The sequence below is a fragment of the Macrosteles quadrilineatus genome, unplaced genomic scaffold (genome assembly GCF_028750875.1).
Source record: "Macrosteles quadrilineatus isolate MER2022 unplaced genomic scaffold, UCM_ALF_1.0 Scaffold_3__2_contigs__length_128488019, whole genome shotgun sequence".
NCBI classification, from domain to species: domain Eukaryota; kingdom Metazoa; phylum Arthropoda; class Insecta; order Hemiptera; family Cicadellidae; genus Macrosteles; species Macrosteles quadrilineatus.
Genome location: NW_026542596.1, coordinates 39,393,067 through 39,412,139, shown reverse-complemented (window position 1 = coordinate 39,412,139; position 19,073 = coordinate 39,393,067). Strand labels below are relative to the sequence as shown.

The following is a 19,073-nucleotide window of genomic DNA, read 5'->3' as shown; positions in this document are numbered from 1 at the left end:
AACACCTTTCTATAAACACTCTCATTACTTTAAAATTACAATTCACATAATAAATTGTGACTCAACTTTGAAGAAGAATAAATAAACGTGGAATTAATGTCGGTCAAGACGATATCTCAGGAAGAAGAAGTGGAGGCGTTTGGCGCGAAATTGGTTGTCAGAAAAATGCGTCTTTCCGTGATCTACTTGCAAACTTTCCCTTCGACTTGGGACGAGAAAGAAACATGTTCTGAAACAATATTACTCTTTAACTTTTAGTATCTTCAGAATACTTTAAGGGATGAAATTTTATCTCGAAGTTACACTGAAGTGCTACATTAACGTCTTGAGGCACAATTTTACCCATGATTTAAGAACAACTTGAAGATAAGTCTTGAAGATTAGTACTTTAGTTGAGCAACTTTGAGTTGATGTTGCCATAAAAACTATGGGAAGGAGTTTAAGCATAAGAACTTTTGAGAAGTAAACATTTACGAGTACTTAAAAAATGTATGTTTTCTTTATTTAAAATAATTGATGACTATACTTTAATGATGGAAAGAAAAATGCAGGTACTCTTGTATAACTTTATTTTTATTATTTTTATCCTGTAGTGGTATTTTACATAAATTCAATGTCACATGGCCTAATACGTAAAGTAATGTAGATAGGGTTTATTTAACGTAAACATATCCACAACATAAAACGTTGGTATAACTGCAACAAAACTAAAGGCTTTATAGTTTTGAGTATACTGTACAGTTTTTCATAGGTATTTTTTAATTCAGCTAAGGTTTTGTGTTTGGTTTTTCCGGAATTTCCAGGTAAAGACAAGAAACACAATTACACGACCACAGTCTTGACAGTGTAATGCAATTAGAGTGAAATTCGGTTATCCTTTCACTCCAAACAGTTTTACCTTTCATGTTTAATTTCGTCTCCTATTTTTCAAGCACTTGATAACAATAGTCCTTGAGACTCTGCGTCACATATCTTCATACTCCAAACTGCCTGAAATAATTATAAATCCAAAACTTAGTAAAATAAATTGAAAGAAGAAGTTATAAAAATAATTTTCTGGCTATCTTGAAGTTTTAACAATAACCATCTCTAGTATCTTAGTAATATCTTAATTTTTCTTCATCCCCGAACCGAGTCTAAGTAAAGCACAAGTTATAATTAATCATAAATAGGGTTTGGTTGTTAGAATTTTCATTATCTGATTGAACATAACATCTATTCTCCGTTTCAGTTATAGTAGCAAGCATTACTTACCGAACATTCTGTGTTCATCGAAACACTGACAGCATTAATTTTGCTGTTAACCCTTAAAATATAAAAATCTATATCTTATTAAGACCTATTTTCATTTAAAATTATAGTAAAAAATCACCAGCCGTATCAAAATTGCGGCCATTTAAAATATTTGATGCGAAATTTCACAAAAACCGTTAACTTAAAAAAAAGTATGTAGTTTTCAATGATACCTTATTAGTTAAGAATGAATAAATAATGACAGAGAAATGTTTTTGTCGTGATCAATGCAATAACACTATATACATGTGTCAAGAGAGTTACGGGACACCCTGTATATAGTATAATAATATGTTGAAGCTATATTAAAAGTATTTGTATAAACAAAGTTTATTGAAATATAACAGATATTGGACATGCGGGCTTTTCCTCGTTTAATATTCATCGCAGAAACAATATTCTCGTTATTTATTTACATTTTAGCCTGTCGAGAGTAGATAATATCTAGCTTAATTAAAATCAATATAATCAACATTAATATTATTTCATGCATACCACGATGCTTTACTTTATTAGGAATGTTTTAGTGAATTTGGAAACGCTGAATTACAAAATTAATAACATTCGGAAACGTGGGTATTGGGGAATTTCCAAACTTAATCTGTAAAATTATTAAAGTTTGAGCAGCACAAGTACTCGTATCATTCCCAACCATTGAAACTACACAATCTTTGGCAATTGTGTGCTATCCGTGCAAAAGACAAGACGATGATTTAGTACATATGATATACAAAACGAACCTGTGTACATTAACGCCTGATTATTCCTCTTCAAACACTAGAATGAATGAATGAATAAATGAATGAATGAATGAGTATATAGTTTATTCCAAAAAACATTGGCTAGAAACTGTACTTATAAAATATATATATATATATAAGACAGAGACTTTTGTCACAAAAAATACATAAGAGTTTTAATAGCCTAAAAATTTTACAACAAAACAAAGGAACTAGCAGACATAGGCAGTGCTACCTGTGCGTATAGAAACAAAAGGGGAATTATTGATTTTGTGGAATGGCAATTAAAAAGACAATAGGTCTTTATTATTAGTGAAATAAGTAATGGCATTTCCACGAACACAGTGCTGGTGAGCTAGCGCTTTAATAGATTTTCGTGGTGGCCAGGAGAGAGATAGAGAGAGAGAGAGTGTGTGTGTGTGTGTGTTTGTTTACGTGTGTAATGTGGGTAGTGAAGAGAGTGGAGAGTGATGAGTGGATTGTGGGGTAATGAGTGGAGTGGAGAGTAGTAAATTCGACTGCGGACAGTCCAAAGTGCCAATGTTAGTCAATGCAAAGGTCGGATCAAGTGCGCCGGTAAGTCCGCCGTGATAATAGAAACTGCCTCGTCGATATTTAAACTGAATAGGAAATGATTGACGCGGAATTTAAATACCTTTAAAGAGTCACATTCAAATATATTTAAATCCCTGAAAATGATACATAATGTTACGTTAGACTAAGTGTGAAACATAGTATGATTTAGTCGTAGAAAAGGTATAATTCACTTGAATTGTGGTGATTCCAACTTTTGAAAACTTTCATGGGGTCACCAAGGTACCGGGTTCAAATCCTGCCAATCACCAATATTTACCTAAATGATAATGCCGCAAACTGCCTAAAATAATGCGTAGAACGATTTAGTAAGCCTGGATTACACTATCATGTAGCGCGACATGCAAGTTGATGCAAACTGTACCTGCTTTCAAGTTAAGGTTTAAAATCACATACCTTTGCAAGGGACACTTGTTTAGGGTCCAGTCAGAGCATTTTTTCATCTGATGCCAAATGTCGGATTACATAGAAAACGTTTTGCCCGTAGTGAGAGATGCAGTCAAGATTATTATTAGATAACATTTCGTTCTCGCACCCTAGGATGGGGTACAGATGTGGTACAGAAAGTATAATGGAGATTCTCACCCCTGTTTGCAGGTCTAGTATCTTCTGCTGAGAACCGACGACTAGAGCAGAGGCTTTGTACAGGACGATGGTGTGAGGTCTTTTGGTGTGGTCCCTTGCGTGGTCCTTAGCTTCTCCAAACTCCTTAGACACCCAGTAAATGTCATCGCCAAGTGCTGTCAGTGAGTAGGTAAATCTGTAAAATATAAGAGAACATCTGATCTTGACTCATGTTTTCAACATAAAATTTTTCTTTGAACGTACATATACTGAAAAAGGAAGAATTTGAACACAGGAAATTGGAAAGGGAAGAAAAAGGTATGAGGTGAAGGGAGACTGACAAATAAAAGGAGCATTTTAATGTATTTTATTTACATACAAGACAAAAATAGTAGAAGTACAAAATTCAATATAAATCAGACAAAAGACTTGATTTTACATCTCAAACGTAATTTCCCTTAAATCGATAACCTATATTTAGAATTTTCCAACCTATTTTTATTTTCTTTTGACGATTTTCATGAACTTTGTACTTAGTTTTAACGACAATAAAGCATTTCATTTAATTTCATTTCATTTATACACACATTTTCGTCCTTAGCTGTTTAAATTAAAATACACGTTTTTGAACGTGTAAATGCATTTTACACAAAATACAAACAAAATATAATACAGTATATTTTTTAATATATAGTATATTATTTTAATATAGTATATTTATTTTATAATATAGTATATTGTATATAATATAGTGATTATGTTAGGTCAATAGGATTAATTGACCTTGTTATTTTGGTTTTTGAGAAAATATTTGTAGTTTTTTTTTTACCTTAAATGGCTTAGAGGCATATTTTTGTACTAAGCATTTTAAAAACCTTTCTCAACTAAACACAAAGATTTTGCCCAAAAACTATATCAGAGAGTCGTAAAATAAACGTTTATCACCATTACCTTGGTAACCGGGTTTTACGCATAGCTAACGTTATGCTGAAGAGTTCATAATCCTAAAACAGTTACATTAGGTTTTCAGCTAACATACAATAACTAGCTAACGTATCCGTGTAAACCCTTACCTGGAGACAGAGTCATGTCTGCGGAACTCCGACCCATCGTACCTCCCTGACATCAGTAGCCAGACGTCGTCGTCCTCGAAGCCCGCCAGGAAGTAGAGGCGGCCTCGGGTAACATCCAGGGCCAGGTTGCGGACGATGGCTCTCACATTGCCGAGGACCTCTGGGTAACGAATCTCTTGGAGGTCTTGGCCGTCCAGGTCGCTTCTGTAGATGGTGCTGGAGGCGGCCCAAATAAGTAACCTAGGGACATGAGAGTATTCACCATCATCTTTGTGTTGATAGTTGAGATAGGGACGCGCACAATCCGTAAAGTAATATTACATAAATGACATTAGTAAGAATTAAGAGATTACTTTTGAAAAGGTATGCTTCTGTTTCTGGCTCTACATTTAGTCAACAAAGTGGTACTGATCTTTTTGAAGAAAGTGTTACATTGTCAAAGATTACAACACGTTAGAACATGAAAATAACGATAGCATCATTTTGTTTAGCAAAATAATGACTAAACACGATGATAAGGAACCATACTATTTATCATGAAGTATATCTAGAGACTATAAAATGGACTTTTACCTGTGTGTGGCTTTGCTGATGTTTGAGATAAACTGATTGTTAAGACAAACAAATATTAAAATCAGAGTAGAATTAGAGTAGCTTACAAATAAAAATACCCCCGCCGCAGCAAACCTGCCGTCTAAGCGAATTTCCATTTGGCTGAATTGATTTTCAATTGATCTATTTAAATAACATTAGGTTTAACGAGTACCTAGGTTTGCTGCTACAAGGAAACTAATAAAGTGTGTTTTTAGTAAAATATTGATAGCTTACTATAAAATAAAAAAAATTGCCAAGTTTGATCAAAATCCATAAACAAGCAAAATACAACATTTTACAATATTCTCCATAAGAATAACATGGGAATTTTAAATTTACCATTTTTTTAGTTTTCTCCGTAACCAATAACCGTACAAAAACACTTTGATATACTGAAATGTTTGTTTTTTTAAGCTCTTTAAGAAGGTTTAGAGAAAAATTGGGAAGTTTTGTGTTTTGAGGGTCAAAAATGAGAAAACCCAATTTTTACCCCATAAAACCCCCCATAAAACCCTGTTCCCATAGTCCGAACATGCTGGATCGCGAACTCATTCAAGTTTATCCCGCCTTACACCTTCAAACCAAATTTCATCAAAATCGGATAACAATTACTCGAGTTATCGTGTTCACGGACACATATATATATATATATATATATATATATATATATACATATATAAAAATTTGAACGAGTGGTGTTTTTGGCCTCTGGGGACATCAAAATGAAAAAGTAAATCGGTCCCGGGCCTAAGTCTTACCATGAGACCTACGGTAATAGCTACTTCCCTATAGGGAAATTCGCTAAAAACAGGCACCCGTGAAGATTGCTATTTCAAATTGCTATTTTTAATGGCGTATTAGTCAATAAATATTAAATATAATTCCTGATTAGGGCAGATAAAAGTATATATTCCAGGACGTTGAATTTTTTTTCGAATCAAGTAACACGGGAGAACCAAACATTTAATTATATCGATATGTAATCCTACATGTAAAAATGGAGATAAAAATATTGCGAGTTTGCAGCGATCATTCGTCTGTAATCCATATTGGCTTTGTTACTAACTCAAACACACCGCCCATGCTGGCTATATCAAAGGCATTTTTTGTTGAGTTTGGTTCTAGTTTCAACCCACGTTATCGTACTTTGTTTACGATTTTGATATCAACTCATTACTGAATGAGAGCAAAAGTATTCTGCCTTTAGGCGTATTATGAGTCTTAGGGCATTGATGGAAATTGAGTGTTCGTGTCCATAGACCATTTTTGTTTTTCACTGTAAATAATGTCAATGTTATTTGAAGATATTTGACATTTTCATGTTCAGAGGGTAAAGTACTAAAATGTGCAACTTCAAAATGAAAGTGCTTCAATTGTTCTTAGTGCATTAATATCGCTTATATTTTGTGACAAATATTTGTTGTGAATTCAGACGAATTTGTATGAGCACAAAAAATAGTAACACCTTTGACTGTTTAAGAATCTCAAATTTATCGTTACTTATACATTGTTTTTGATGATTTTTTAAATTTTATATCGTAACTCAACTGATTTGAGTTACAGTTAACATCCTACAGTATTGAGTAGGCTCAACGATAAAAAGTTAAAATAATTACTTGTGTGAATAAATACTGTTGTGCATCACAGCTTTTTTTAACAGTCAACTTGCATAAGGAGAAATAAAACTAATGCAGCGGTAATATGAAGTAAAAATAAAATTACCGAAGTTGAACATTTTGTAGAAAAGACCTATTAATGCCCTAAATGTATGCACTAGGAACTGAAAATTAAACTAAGGCCATTACAAAAAAAATTAAATTTGACAGAATACTCCAGCCAAAGAGACTGTTCTCCTCCATTCTGGGATTTTTTCCCCTTTCGAACGTAATTTAATCCAGCAGATAATGAAATGAGTGTAGACAATATTATACGGACCCCTTGCTAGCCAATTTGTGACCTTGTATTAAAATAGCTCGAATCATGATCCTCACAAATGACCTTGAATGGCTTTGACCATTTCCTCTCCCTCCCTCAAAAGTGCACTTATTTGTACTGTTCTAAACATTATGCTTCCTTTCAGAGCAAAACAAAGCAAAACTCACTTAGCGTAAGGGTCCACTAGCAGTTTCCTGTGGAAGTTCTCTATGTAGTATCCTCTAAAGACGACTCTATGATCTGATCCATTGAGTGTAGTCTTGTGAATCATAAACACTGGACCAGCTGTCCAATAGAGTCTGTCGTTCACCCAATCTATGGCCATTGACATAAAGTTGTACTCGTCTTCGCTGTACACCACTGGTTTGTACGTGTAGCTTTGTGCGTTTGACAATGGGCATCTGTAATTGGAAATGGATGATTTTTAATACAGTGACTATATACTATATTGTAATCAAAAGGGTTCAAGGTAAAATTATCGCTCGTTTAATATATACTTTGGTATCATACGAAGTCATATTTTACTGCGCGCTGCGGTGATTATGTTAGGTTGGGTCATAATATAACATTATGACATATCATAAATATGTTTGTAGGAATTTCCTCATTTCGTTATGAATCGAACTATACCAGATGTGTCATACTTTCTATAGGCCTACAAGACATTGCAACCCGATCACGGCACTTACTGAGACAGAACTCAGTCACGAGAAATTTTAGAGTTTTGTCTCAGTCAGTGCCGTGATCGGGTTGCAATGTCTTGTAGGCCTACATAATAATGTGTCGTTCGTACGTGTCAAATGTATGTACAGTTTTGTGTTTATTTGTAAATTTCTACAATTTGACGAGTCCAATTCGGATATTATAATGTTTCAAGTCTCAATGTTTCTGTGTATACCACTTGAAAATGCCAACATGGCGAAACATGTAGTGGATTGAAAAAGACACTATTTATTTGAACTGCAAGACGAGGTATGTTTTAATTTAGTTTATACTAAGCAGTTCAGGGCCTACAAAATGGAATTTAATTTCTATTTATGATAACCCAACCAAACACAACTACAGCAGGTGCTGTATAAGGGTGGCCTCCGTATAATACCAAAGTACCGACATTTTAAGTGTCATAAAAGTTTAAAATCGTCCATTCAAAAGAAACGTTTTAAAACTTGACACAACCATTGACTCACAATACTGCGGAATAAAATCTTAATAAAATAAAGCTCTACAGGTAATTATGTCTAAGTCGAAGCATTTGGGTTAGCATTATTTTTTTTATACGACACCAAAATCAATTTTAGGATACTTCACAACAAATTAAAAGGATCTAACTCCTTTTAATAAGTGCAAATATAGGTAGAGTTTTTCAAGTGGACAGTTTTAAAGAAACGTATATTTATTTTCAATAATTGACGTCAAGTTATTTTCAGCAAAAGTGTTGACAAACCGTCAACTGCAGAAGTTGCCGACTTTGCCATTTCACGCTGTCATACTCAGTTTGACAAATAACTAAATGTATTTAAAATATTTTTAGATGATTATCAGCGCCATCACACATAACACATCATACTAAGTATCCTGATAAGTTTGCAACACTTGTATTGAAAGAAAGATGATCTATCAAACAATACTGTACGATTATAAATTATTGCTTGTAAAACCAACGGTGGATGTGTAAGACCTATATAGTTAATACAGTGTGTAACAATTGTAAAACGGCTACTTTTGTGTATTTTCTTGTTAAAATTGACAAAAGGTCAAATGTTTTGGTTATTTAAACGTAAACAATATTTATCGTTCCTGTTAAATGTGCATATTCTTCTATTAATAACGAATATAATGGTAATATGTACCTTATAAATAATTTATTATACTTATAAGTAGTTTTTATACATTTTGTTGCTGTCCAAAACTAAATATTTTAAGAGAGAGCCCATTACATAAAAGTATTCAAGCAGTAAATCCAAAATAACACATTTATTGAACATGATGCAAACATATTTATGTAAAAATATATGTAGATATATGTATTTAACATACATATATGTAAGTAGACACAACAATCCCATAACAATTAAATCTTGAATACCAAAATAAAAGAAAGCTATCCTCTACAAATTAAAAAAAAAATATGATTAAAGTTGTACAATTTAATATTTTTTACCCTGCCGGTTGTAATATTAGATTATTTGATTGATCTAATGTAATATAATAGATCAGCTTGTTTTTTTTACACTGGTAACTTAAAATTTCTATGTGGCCAGTTATTTTTAAACCCTTAGACTATTGAAAAATTAAACAGTTTCATTTTGGTGGTAAAAATGGGAAAGAAAATGAGAGAATTACAGTAATGTGCTGAATGTTGGTTTAGGACTTTGACTTTGTAAAGAGGCAACGGAGGTCTGAGAAAACAAAAACAAAGTTAAAGGTCAAAGATGTTAGGTTAATCAAAAGGAAAATGTGGGACATTTCACCTTAGAAATGCCTTGATTTTAACTAACAATCTTGGCATGGTATTGAGGTTAAAGGCATGAGTTTTTTCCCAACTAGCTTTTAGAGATAAAATAAAACGTAATTTACCATGTTGTAAGGACCTGATACAGATGTCAGTGTAAGATTCGATTGTATTACAAAAAAAAAACCATTGTTTTGGCAATTATAATTTGGTAAACAATTTGTATTGTTAAAATGAAACATACACCTATAAATAGTAATTAAGTCTTTTATGTGTGAAGAATATTATTTTGTAAACGTAAAAAAAACTATCCTTTTAATTTGTATTAAGAAATGGGAAGGTATTTTGAAGTAATAAAACCACGTTAGACATTATTGTACAATTGAACGTAAATATAAACAACAAGCACCTTTTAACTAGCTGTACCCGCGGGCTTTGCCCCGCTTAACTTCATAAGTATTCGCATGGCTCAATCACGTCCTGGTTAAAGTTCGTTCGCTCACCTTCAGGTTGGAAATCTTTCGCTGCGCTTACTTGTTTTCAGGTTAGCTCGTTCGCTGCGCTTACTCACCTCCAGGTTGATGTTCGTTCGCTACGCTCACTCACCTTTTGGTTGCAAATTAGCTGTTGTCATAAATTTAAAAAAGTCATCCCATTTATTGTTTATAATACAGTACTTTTATAAAGGTTTTTATGTTTTAATATTTAACATTGGAGAATTTAAACGTTGTTAAGTGCACAGGTGTGCTGCGATTGGGGTTTAATACATTTGGACTTATTCAAAAGTAAAATAGTTTTCTGTGCTGCACTCTGTAGAAACACTGTGGCACTATTTCAAATAATGACTAATGCTAATACAGAATGTTGTGATTATTCAAACCTACAAAACAGTTGGTGAAAGTAAACATCTGCTTTTAAATTATATTTATTTGTAAACAATGTAGATCAAAAAGTCTGACATTGGCCCACTTAAAACCCTCTGGGGCAGAGCCCTTTTGACGGATCTGCACCAAACTTCTCTCGAACCATCTTTGCAAGATGCTTAATAATGCCTGAAAGTTTCATTACAATCTGTCGAGCGGTTTCGGAGTCCATAACGTATATATACACACACATACATACATAGTTCCTCTTTTATAGATATAGATTTGTATTTTCTTCATTAGTGTTTTATTGAAACAACTGGAATTTCTTTGTAAGAGAACAGCCCAGACTCTATTATTGATACTATCTAACGCGTCTCTTCGATAGCCCAATGATAAATGTAATTTCAGTCTAGAAACGAAACTTCTTAGAATCGAACCAGTGAGCTTAAAAAACTAAATGTGTGTAATTACCCCACCCGGCTACCAAAACAATTATCGAGTGTATAATTCTGCAGAAAATAACGATGTTACTATTAGAAAGCATATATTGACAGTTAAACAACACCATGTGTATAACAGGACTTGAATATAATAAGTGTGTTAAATATGGATATGTCGAATAAGATAAAGATAGTATGTGCTCAATAAAACGTAGGAATTGCTGTGTGTCTAAAGAGGCGCTTCAAAGGAAACAAGATACTCCACAGTTCGTGCTCAGAATACCCACACGTGATGACAGAAAACCGATACCTTGGATATCCTACGAGAGCCTAATGCTTCGGAAATTAGTTGTGAGACGGCAAGTCATTTGCAGCAAAAGTGTTGACAAACCTTCAACAACAGAAGTTGCCGACATTGCCATTCCATAATGTTGTTGTCAGTTTGACGAATAACTAATTGGTAAAACTGTTGTGTTTACTTAAGAGTCGTACTGAAGTCGACTTTAAGAGTTAAATAATGATGAGAAAAATTGACGTTAATCAAGAAACTATATTTAATGGAATATATGGATTGAGTCTGAAATAAAAATTTGAATTCTATAAACAATTTTTTTTAAATCGCTGTTAAGTATTGAGCATTACTGTATTAACTGACTTTTTTTACAAAAAACTATTCTCTAAATCAAACTTTTAAAATACTTGAACACTTTGTTGGCATTACTCAAGGTTAATGAAGATACTGCCTCTTAAAACAACTACGATCAGAACCAATAAAAATTTTATCCTTACACCAACTTTAACTTGTTATGTCCAAATTTGTTTATATTACGAGCACGTTAGCTTAGCGTATAATGTCAGCTACAAAGGTGGAAAGGGAGTCATTCTATTCCCAAATGATGCCAGTAAGTGACGAGGAGCTTCGATGTGGTGTACAACTGAACTACGGATACCCAAAAACGGCTCTTAAAGAAACCGCCCTCGTAATTTCCAATATTTCTAGCTTTGAAAGTCAGGCCCAACTATGAGAGTAAGTGAAATCACAATAAATGTATTAACTATTACTGGTCACCCACTCACTCTATGTTCTCTAAGTAAAGCTGTGTACCCTAGTACCTAAAATGATGCACTTAGTGACGACCACAGGGCACTTACTCACTCGATGATCTGTCTTCTAGTGCTGTACAAACATATACTGTAAAGTGTCATGCCACTTATTGACTATTACAAGGCACTTACTCACTTGATGATCTGTTTCCTAGTGTTGTACAAAACAATGCTGTAAAGTGCCATGTCACTGATTGACTATTACAAGGCACTTACTCACTTGATGACCTGTCTCCTAGTGATGTGCATATCAGTGCTGTAAATGTGTCATGCCACTTATTGACTATTACAAGGCACTTACTCACTTGATGATCTGTTTCCTAGTGTTGTACAAACATATACTGTAAAGTGTCATGCCACTTATTGACTATTACAAGGCACTTACTCACTTGATGATCTGTTTCCTAGTGTTGTACAAAACAATGCTGTAAAGTGCCATGTCACTGATTGACTATTACAAGGCACTTACTCACTTGATGATCTGTCTCCTAGTGCTGTGCATATCAGTGCTGTAAATGTGTCATGCCGCTAATTGACTATTACAAGGCACTTACTCACTTGATGATCTGTCTCCTAGTGCTGTGCATATCAGTGCTGTAAATGTGTCATGCCGCTAATTGACTATTACAAGACACTTATTCACTTGATGATCTGTCTCCTTGTGCTGTACAAATCAGTGCTGTTAAGGGTCATGCCAATTAGTGACGACCAAAAGGCACTTACTCACTTGACGATCTGTCTACTAGTGCTGTACATATCAGTACTGTAAAGAGTCATGTCACTTACTGACTATTACAAGGAACTTACTCACTTGGTGATCTGTCTCCTAGTGCTGTACATATCAGTACTGTAAATGTGTCATGCCGCTAATTGACTATTACAAGACACTTATTCACTTGATGATCTGTCTCCTTGTGCTGTACAAATCAGTGCTGTTAAGGGTCATGCCAATTAGTGACGACCAAAAGGCACTTACTCACTTGACGATCTGTCTACTAGTGCTGTACATATCAGTACTGTAAAGAGTCATGTCACTTACTGACTATTACAAGGAACTTACTCACTTGGTGATCTGTCTCCTAGTGCTGTACAAACCATTGCTGTAAAGTGTCATGCCAATTAGTGACGACCAAAAGGCATTTACTCAGTTGATGATCCATCTCCTAGTGCTTTACATATCAGCGCTGTAAAGTATCATTCCAGTTAGTAACTTCTACAAGGCACTTACTCACTTGATGATCTGTCTCCTAGTAAGGCCATACACTTCGTTCCGTCTGTAGTGGAAATCCACTTCTTTGATCATCAGCTCGTTTTCCAACATGAGTTTCCTGATATCTCCTGTTGTTGTGTTGTACAGGGAGATACCTTTGTCTGTGACAAGAAGCAGATCTGTGCCACTCGTTCCTGAAAACAGTTTTTTACAAATTAAAAACCAGTACCGTACGCGTAAACAAATTTGTGTAAGAAGTTCCTCTAACAGAAACGAACACTGATTATATAAATTCATTTTTCATCATACTGTCTGGAAAACAGCATTTTTTTGCACAAATCGCCCGAAAAATATTTGTTTTTGGGTAAACTTCAAGTAGAGAACTGAAAAAAACAAATGTGGTAAATTTTCTGTTTACTAACCCCAAAATTTGTTTATAATACATTTAAAATAATTGTATTACTATTTTAAACACACATTATGAAAAAAGTGTTACAAAGTTATGTTTGTAAACAACAGAAATATAAATATTGATGATGATCTCGTATAACCTTAAATTGTCTGATCTAATTTTGTAACGATTAAAAGACTATCTCCCCAGTATGATGAAAATAGTTGTTTATCACACGGAGCGGAAGAGCTTTTTTGGTCGCTCCTAGTGATGTAGGTAATATGCTATTTTCATATCAGTTAGGTACAGCTTTTTACCAAGCGTCCACAATGCTGAAGTTTCATAGTCTTAGATAGAAACAAACAACCATAAAAAAGGTACAGGTTTAAAAATTTAAATTTAAGATAGTTTCTGATATGGCAAATAACCATTGTGCTGTCCCTTCTTGTATTAACTTTAAAATTTACAATCACCCCAAATGTGTAATATAGTGATGCTCTTAGTGATACAAAATATTGACTGTATTTCTATTTTACAGAAAATATAAAAAAATGACAATTTATGAAAACAGTTCTGTTACACTTATACTTGATGCTTGAATATTCAATAAAATTATCCAATTATGAATTGCAATAACTAATAATTTTGAAACAAATATTTGAAATATATAATGTCAACTATATTAAATAAACTAATATATTTAGTTTGAATTTATAAGCACCGGTAGCGCCACTAACATCGCGCCCAAGACAGCAATGTCTTGAGTTCCTGTACCTGCCACTACTTTTGATCAGTTCAGTTGTCCCTGTTCCTTTACCGACTACACCTTGATTTTCTGGGGAAACGTTCTTCACACAGCTCCAAGGCTTATGTGGACGGGGGAAAACAGTACAAGATTTAAAGAGGCCGTCAACCTCTTAAACAAATTTTATTCAGCTTATTATAGTGTTAAATTCAATTCAATTATTTAAGATTGGGACGCCACTATGTGCGTATTTTAACCCATATATGAGTGCAGGATGAGTGGCGCTAAAGTAATACTTAATAGATATAAATCACTATCAGAAGATTGGAACAATACAAATCAAGTAATATTAAATTAGGCACTAGGAGCTTGACTTATAAATGTAGTTAATACAATTATTTCCTGAGAAAATCACAGTACCATAATTTATTTTAATTGTTATACTATAATATATACTAAAAGTTATTATTTTGAAATAAATCAATAACCTGACTACCCATGGCATAGATGAGAAGTTGACACACAAACAAACACCACATTTTATTGAATGTATTTGAGAAAGACATCTCATTCATTTCTGTTAATCTTGATGTAATGATAGCAGTTATAGAGATAACACCGTGAAGCTTGTCTTTAGTGAACTTAACAATCTTATAACACATTAGGACCAGTGTTTAAAATCAATGGTAACTGTTGCCATTGTTTTTATGAGTAGTAAATTTGATCTCAGTTTAAATTATCATATAGTATAATTTAGTTGAATGATTTCCTTATATGTAAGTTAAAACCCTTAAGATATTCAGAATAACTTTCATAGTTTTGCAACCCTATTTATTAGTAGACATACAGTTAGTTAGAGTATATTCATAACTAAAAGATAGATATTCCATCATGATACACATGGAGCAATACTATTATTTACACTTTTTATATGTCCATCTTCACATCCTAGAATGCTAGTTCTGGCCCAGAACAGTTTTAAATATTACTTCAGGCTAGTCCTAAAGGGTTAAGGTATTAGCACATGGATAAAATCCATTATTGATTGACGGGATTTGAACCAAGGACCTCGGGTACCAAAGTCCCTTGCTCTACCACTAGACCAGCTCATTCCCTTAATCCTATTTACACTACGACTATGCAAAGACAACATTGTAATACATCCCGAATCTAGAAAAATTCTACTTAGATACGTCATTGTAATTAATTGAAATATTAAGATATGTAAAGGAGCACTTAATATTTTCTTTGATGAATGGTTTATTTTGCATCTTCACTAAAGGAGGGATGGAATTTATCAACCAAAGCGCCATACTTGTTTCAGCAAAGTGCTCTTTTAGAACACTTGTTTCAAGTGGGTGCTTTTACGCTGTCATTGATGTACAACCTATCTAGTTAGTTATGTACTTTGCAATGTTTATGCATTAAACATGGATCATATCTCGTTAAAAAGATTTATTTTTCAAACTTTAAATAAAGCGTTATCATGATGCAATTGCCTAATTAGGAATTTAAATGAAATGCAATAGGCCTACTATAAAACATTTTAGTAATGAAAGAAGTAAGGTAGAAAGCTAAAGTGGTGTCAACCATAACTTTACAATCTCCTCTTTCAATTGATTCTCTCACCCTGTGATGATAAGTTGTACAGTTTTTAATTTATAGAGTTTCAAAAGTATAACAATAATTCAGAATCACCCTGTATTTCGTAAGACACGCGTAACAAGAATATATAACAGGATCCATAGCGGAAAACATATAATATTTTAAGATTTTAACTATCTATTGTAAGATAAGTGTCTTCTTATCATACAAACACTTACAATACGCAAAACCACACATAACCCTAATGTTTTGGAAAACTTTGTCCTCGTTTTCATCAATGCCTTTCTATAGGGGTTTCCGTAAATGCGAGGAAGATATTTATATTAATAGGGAATGTGAGAAGAAGATGTCTAATTGGATCTGATAAAGACTACAGTGTCCACATGACGTGAACAACCTCTTAACACAGTTCATATGTCTACTACAGGATCGATCCCGAGTCATAACTAGTGAACGATCATAATATCTAATTCATATATGAAGTTTTAAGGGCGGTTATATTTATTACTTCATCAAGCTAAATAAATATTTAGAATATGCTTGACTTTTTCATATTAACTTTACAGTAATGACGTTTATTTGACAATATAATTTGTAGGAATCTTTCATAGAATTATCCATGCTGGATAGAAATTAATTAATATCGATTTATCAATAATCAAAGCCAAATATTGCTATAAATAATTTAAATTTTCAACTTCAAACGTATTACATAAGAAAACTTACAAATATCATATCATTACAAATGTTTATGGTTATAACTTTTAATGTTGTTTCAAATAGCTTCTGTAAATGTTAGCTAATCATTTGATAAACTTTATCTTAAGGATGAAATATAAAACCACGAATTCAAGCCGTAGCAGCTGCGGCGTTCCATTTGTTATAAGACGAATGGTCCTAGCAGCCTCTAAAACTCTTGCTATCATACCCCAATGGAGGAGGCTACTTTGAATTATTTATTTTATGTTACTTTTTTCATTCTTGAATGATTTACCATACAAAATACTTGATTGAGTTTGAACTCTAGGAGGTTAGGCATAAAAGGGAAACGGTGAAATTTTTAATATACAAAGTAAATCGTGAAACATAAATATCACAATGACTAGTGAAGATATTCATTTCAAAGTTGTCTAAGTCCACAACCAATAATTTTGGTAAATAAGGAAAAACTGAGTAAAACTGTCAAAAATATAGTTTTATTTTTCTTACAATTTTAAAAGGTCATTACGATTTAAAAAATTGTTTTCGAGTTTCAAACGAATTAGATAAAAATACAACTACGAAAAAAATTTGGACAATACTTTTGCAAAATGATCTTAGCCTAGATAACCACTCTCCTTTCAACCTTGAGGCAGTATTGTGTGACTGAGTCGTATGTAGATACTTTTGTACTTCATTGCCTCCTAGACTTACACACTGCGCATTCTGTAGGACGCAGGGCAAACTACTAAGACATCAAAATGGTGCATTGATCACTTGGTAATGTATTGGCGAATGGACCTAGATAATTTTTGATTGAAAGGAAATTATATATATATTTATAAAAGGCACTTAGATAATTATGAAATGAATACATTCAAGGTATCAATTGGACGAATAAACTTACAACTATTTACTAAGATTGTGTACATTTACGACGATAGAAATTAATATTTTAAAGGCATGTTTAGTTGGAATTTCCTTAAATGTGCAATCCTTATTAACGTGTGGCTTAGCTGGTGTGGAGGGCCCACATCAAATAATCGGTGTGCGTCTTAGGGCGAATTTGACAGCATTAGTGAGCTTAGGCCTAATATGGTTTGCATACAACACATATTTTTCTTATTTTTACTTAAGCATAAAAGAGGAGGACAAAGGGTAAAATTTGAATATATTGTGATGAACTAAATATGCATGGACATAAAAGACATGGCCTAAAACAACAATTAGTAGGGAAATAAAAGTTCAGGCATCGATGTGTTAAATATGTAGTTATGTAAGTGTTATTAAAAAGTCAATTTGTAAAGAAAATTAAATTGAGCCCTTTTATAAATAGCTGATGTAAATATCATACTAGCAAGTAACAAATTTGCACCCATATACTTATGTAAACACACATAAACTAATGCTGTGTGCATGGATTTACGACAATACACATTCATAATTTAATCGGTATCAAATAAGAAAACTTCATAATACCATCCTGATTTTGCAAAAGCTCCCTGAATGGTGAATTAATGTGTCGATTAATCAATCGATTAATTAATGTGTTTATTAATGTATCAATAGCTATTTAACAAACAAAATCATTAATTTGAATTAATTAAGAATTTTATATTCACAGTTATTTAAGTTCAATAGTTTTTATCCATTAGACAGACTTAGTTAATTTTAGTTGTTTAAAATAAAAACACAATCTCTCATATTTAAGACTCAATATCTAGTTACAGTTTAAAAGTTAGTTAATTTAAGAGAGTTTTAGTTCGTTTACACCTTTAATTAGGTCAGTGGCGAGAATTACATTGAATTAAGCGAACTTGGCAATCTCCATTCATTTGTTATGCAAGAGATATTGAAGTTGGGCTACCCTTCTAACAAGCTGTTTACTTACCTAGCGATTCATTTATAAAGTTTATATTAAGTTTATATTGCATTTAAAAATAAAAATACCCTCTGATTGGTAGATGATAAAAATATCATGTTCACCATAAAAGCTATGTTTGAAATACATGTTAAATTTAAAATGAATTATATGTTATTTTTACACTTGGAATTGTATTGTAGTTTTAGCGAATTTTCCTATAGGGGAGCAGCTAACCTAGAGCCGAGGCCGATATATTTTCATTTTGGTGTCCCTAGAGGCAAAAAAGACTATTAGTTTAAATATACGTGAACGTGATAACCCTTGTGTAACCTTTGTCTGATTTTGATGAAGTTTGGATTGAAGATGTAGAGTGGAATAAACTTGATGAGTTCACCAACCAGCATGAACGGAACGGGGTTTTAAGAGGTAAAAATTAGGTTTTTTATTTTGATCAAACTTAGCACATTTATTTATTTAGCTTTTTTAACTAAATAAAGATTTTACCAAACACACTTTATAACCCTTCCCGTACCTGAAAACCTAGGTGCTTGCTTAAACTACTGTTAATAAAAAGATTTAATTATAAATCCAATCAGACATTTGGGAATTTGCTTAGTCTACAGCAGCAAACGATAACAAATACAAATACAACAGAATAACTTCTTGATTGCACTGTACTGGTTATTAAATTACCTGAAAAATACAGAAATATATACGTCTAATAACACTTGCAATAATATATTTACACTTATACTGTACTATCATTCGCCTATTGGGTCTGATGATGATTGGAGTGTCCAATCGAAATCGATCACCACTTACCAACTTTTACATGTATTTACCGTCTTGTAAGTCAACAGTATAAGTGTAAATATATTATTGAAAGTGTTATTAGACGTATATA

General features: G+C 32.9%; 1 protein-coding gene across 1 annotated transcript; it reads right to left on the bottom strand.

Moving 5' to 3' along the window:
- Nucleotides 1–731: 731 nt before the first annotated feature.
- Nucleotides 732–14,572, bottom strand: LOC128991074 (low-density lipoprotein receptor-related protein 5-like). The gene is made up of 6 exons (XM_054413800.1): nucleotides 14,498–14,572; nucleotides 12,888–13,059; nucleotides 6,961–7,194; nucleotides 4,265–4,504; nucleotides 3,213–3,387; nucleotides 732–990 (listed from the first exon to the last, which is right to left on the bottom strand). Exons 1-6 carry the CDS (start codon nucleotides 14,565–14,567, stop codon nucleotides 928–930), a joined length of 954 nt encoding a protein of 317 aa, XP_054269775.1. The 5' UTR covers nucleotides 14,568–14,572; the 3' UTR covers nucleotides 732–927.
- Between the last annotated feature and the right edge of the window lie 4,501 nt (nucleotides 14,573–19,073).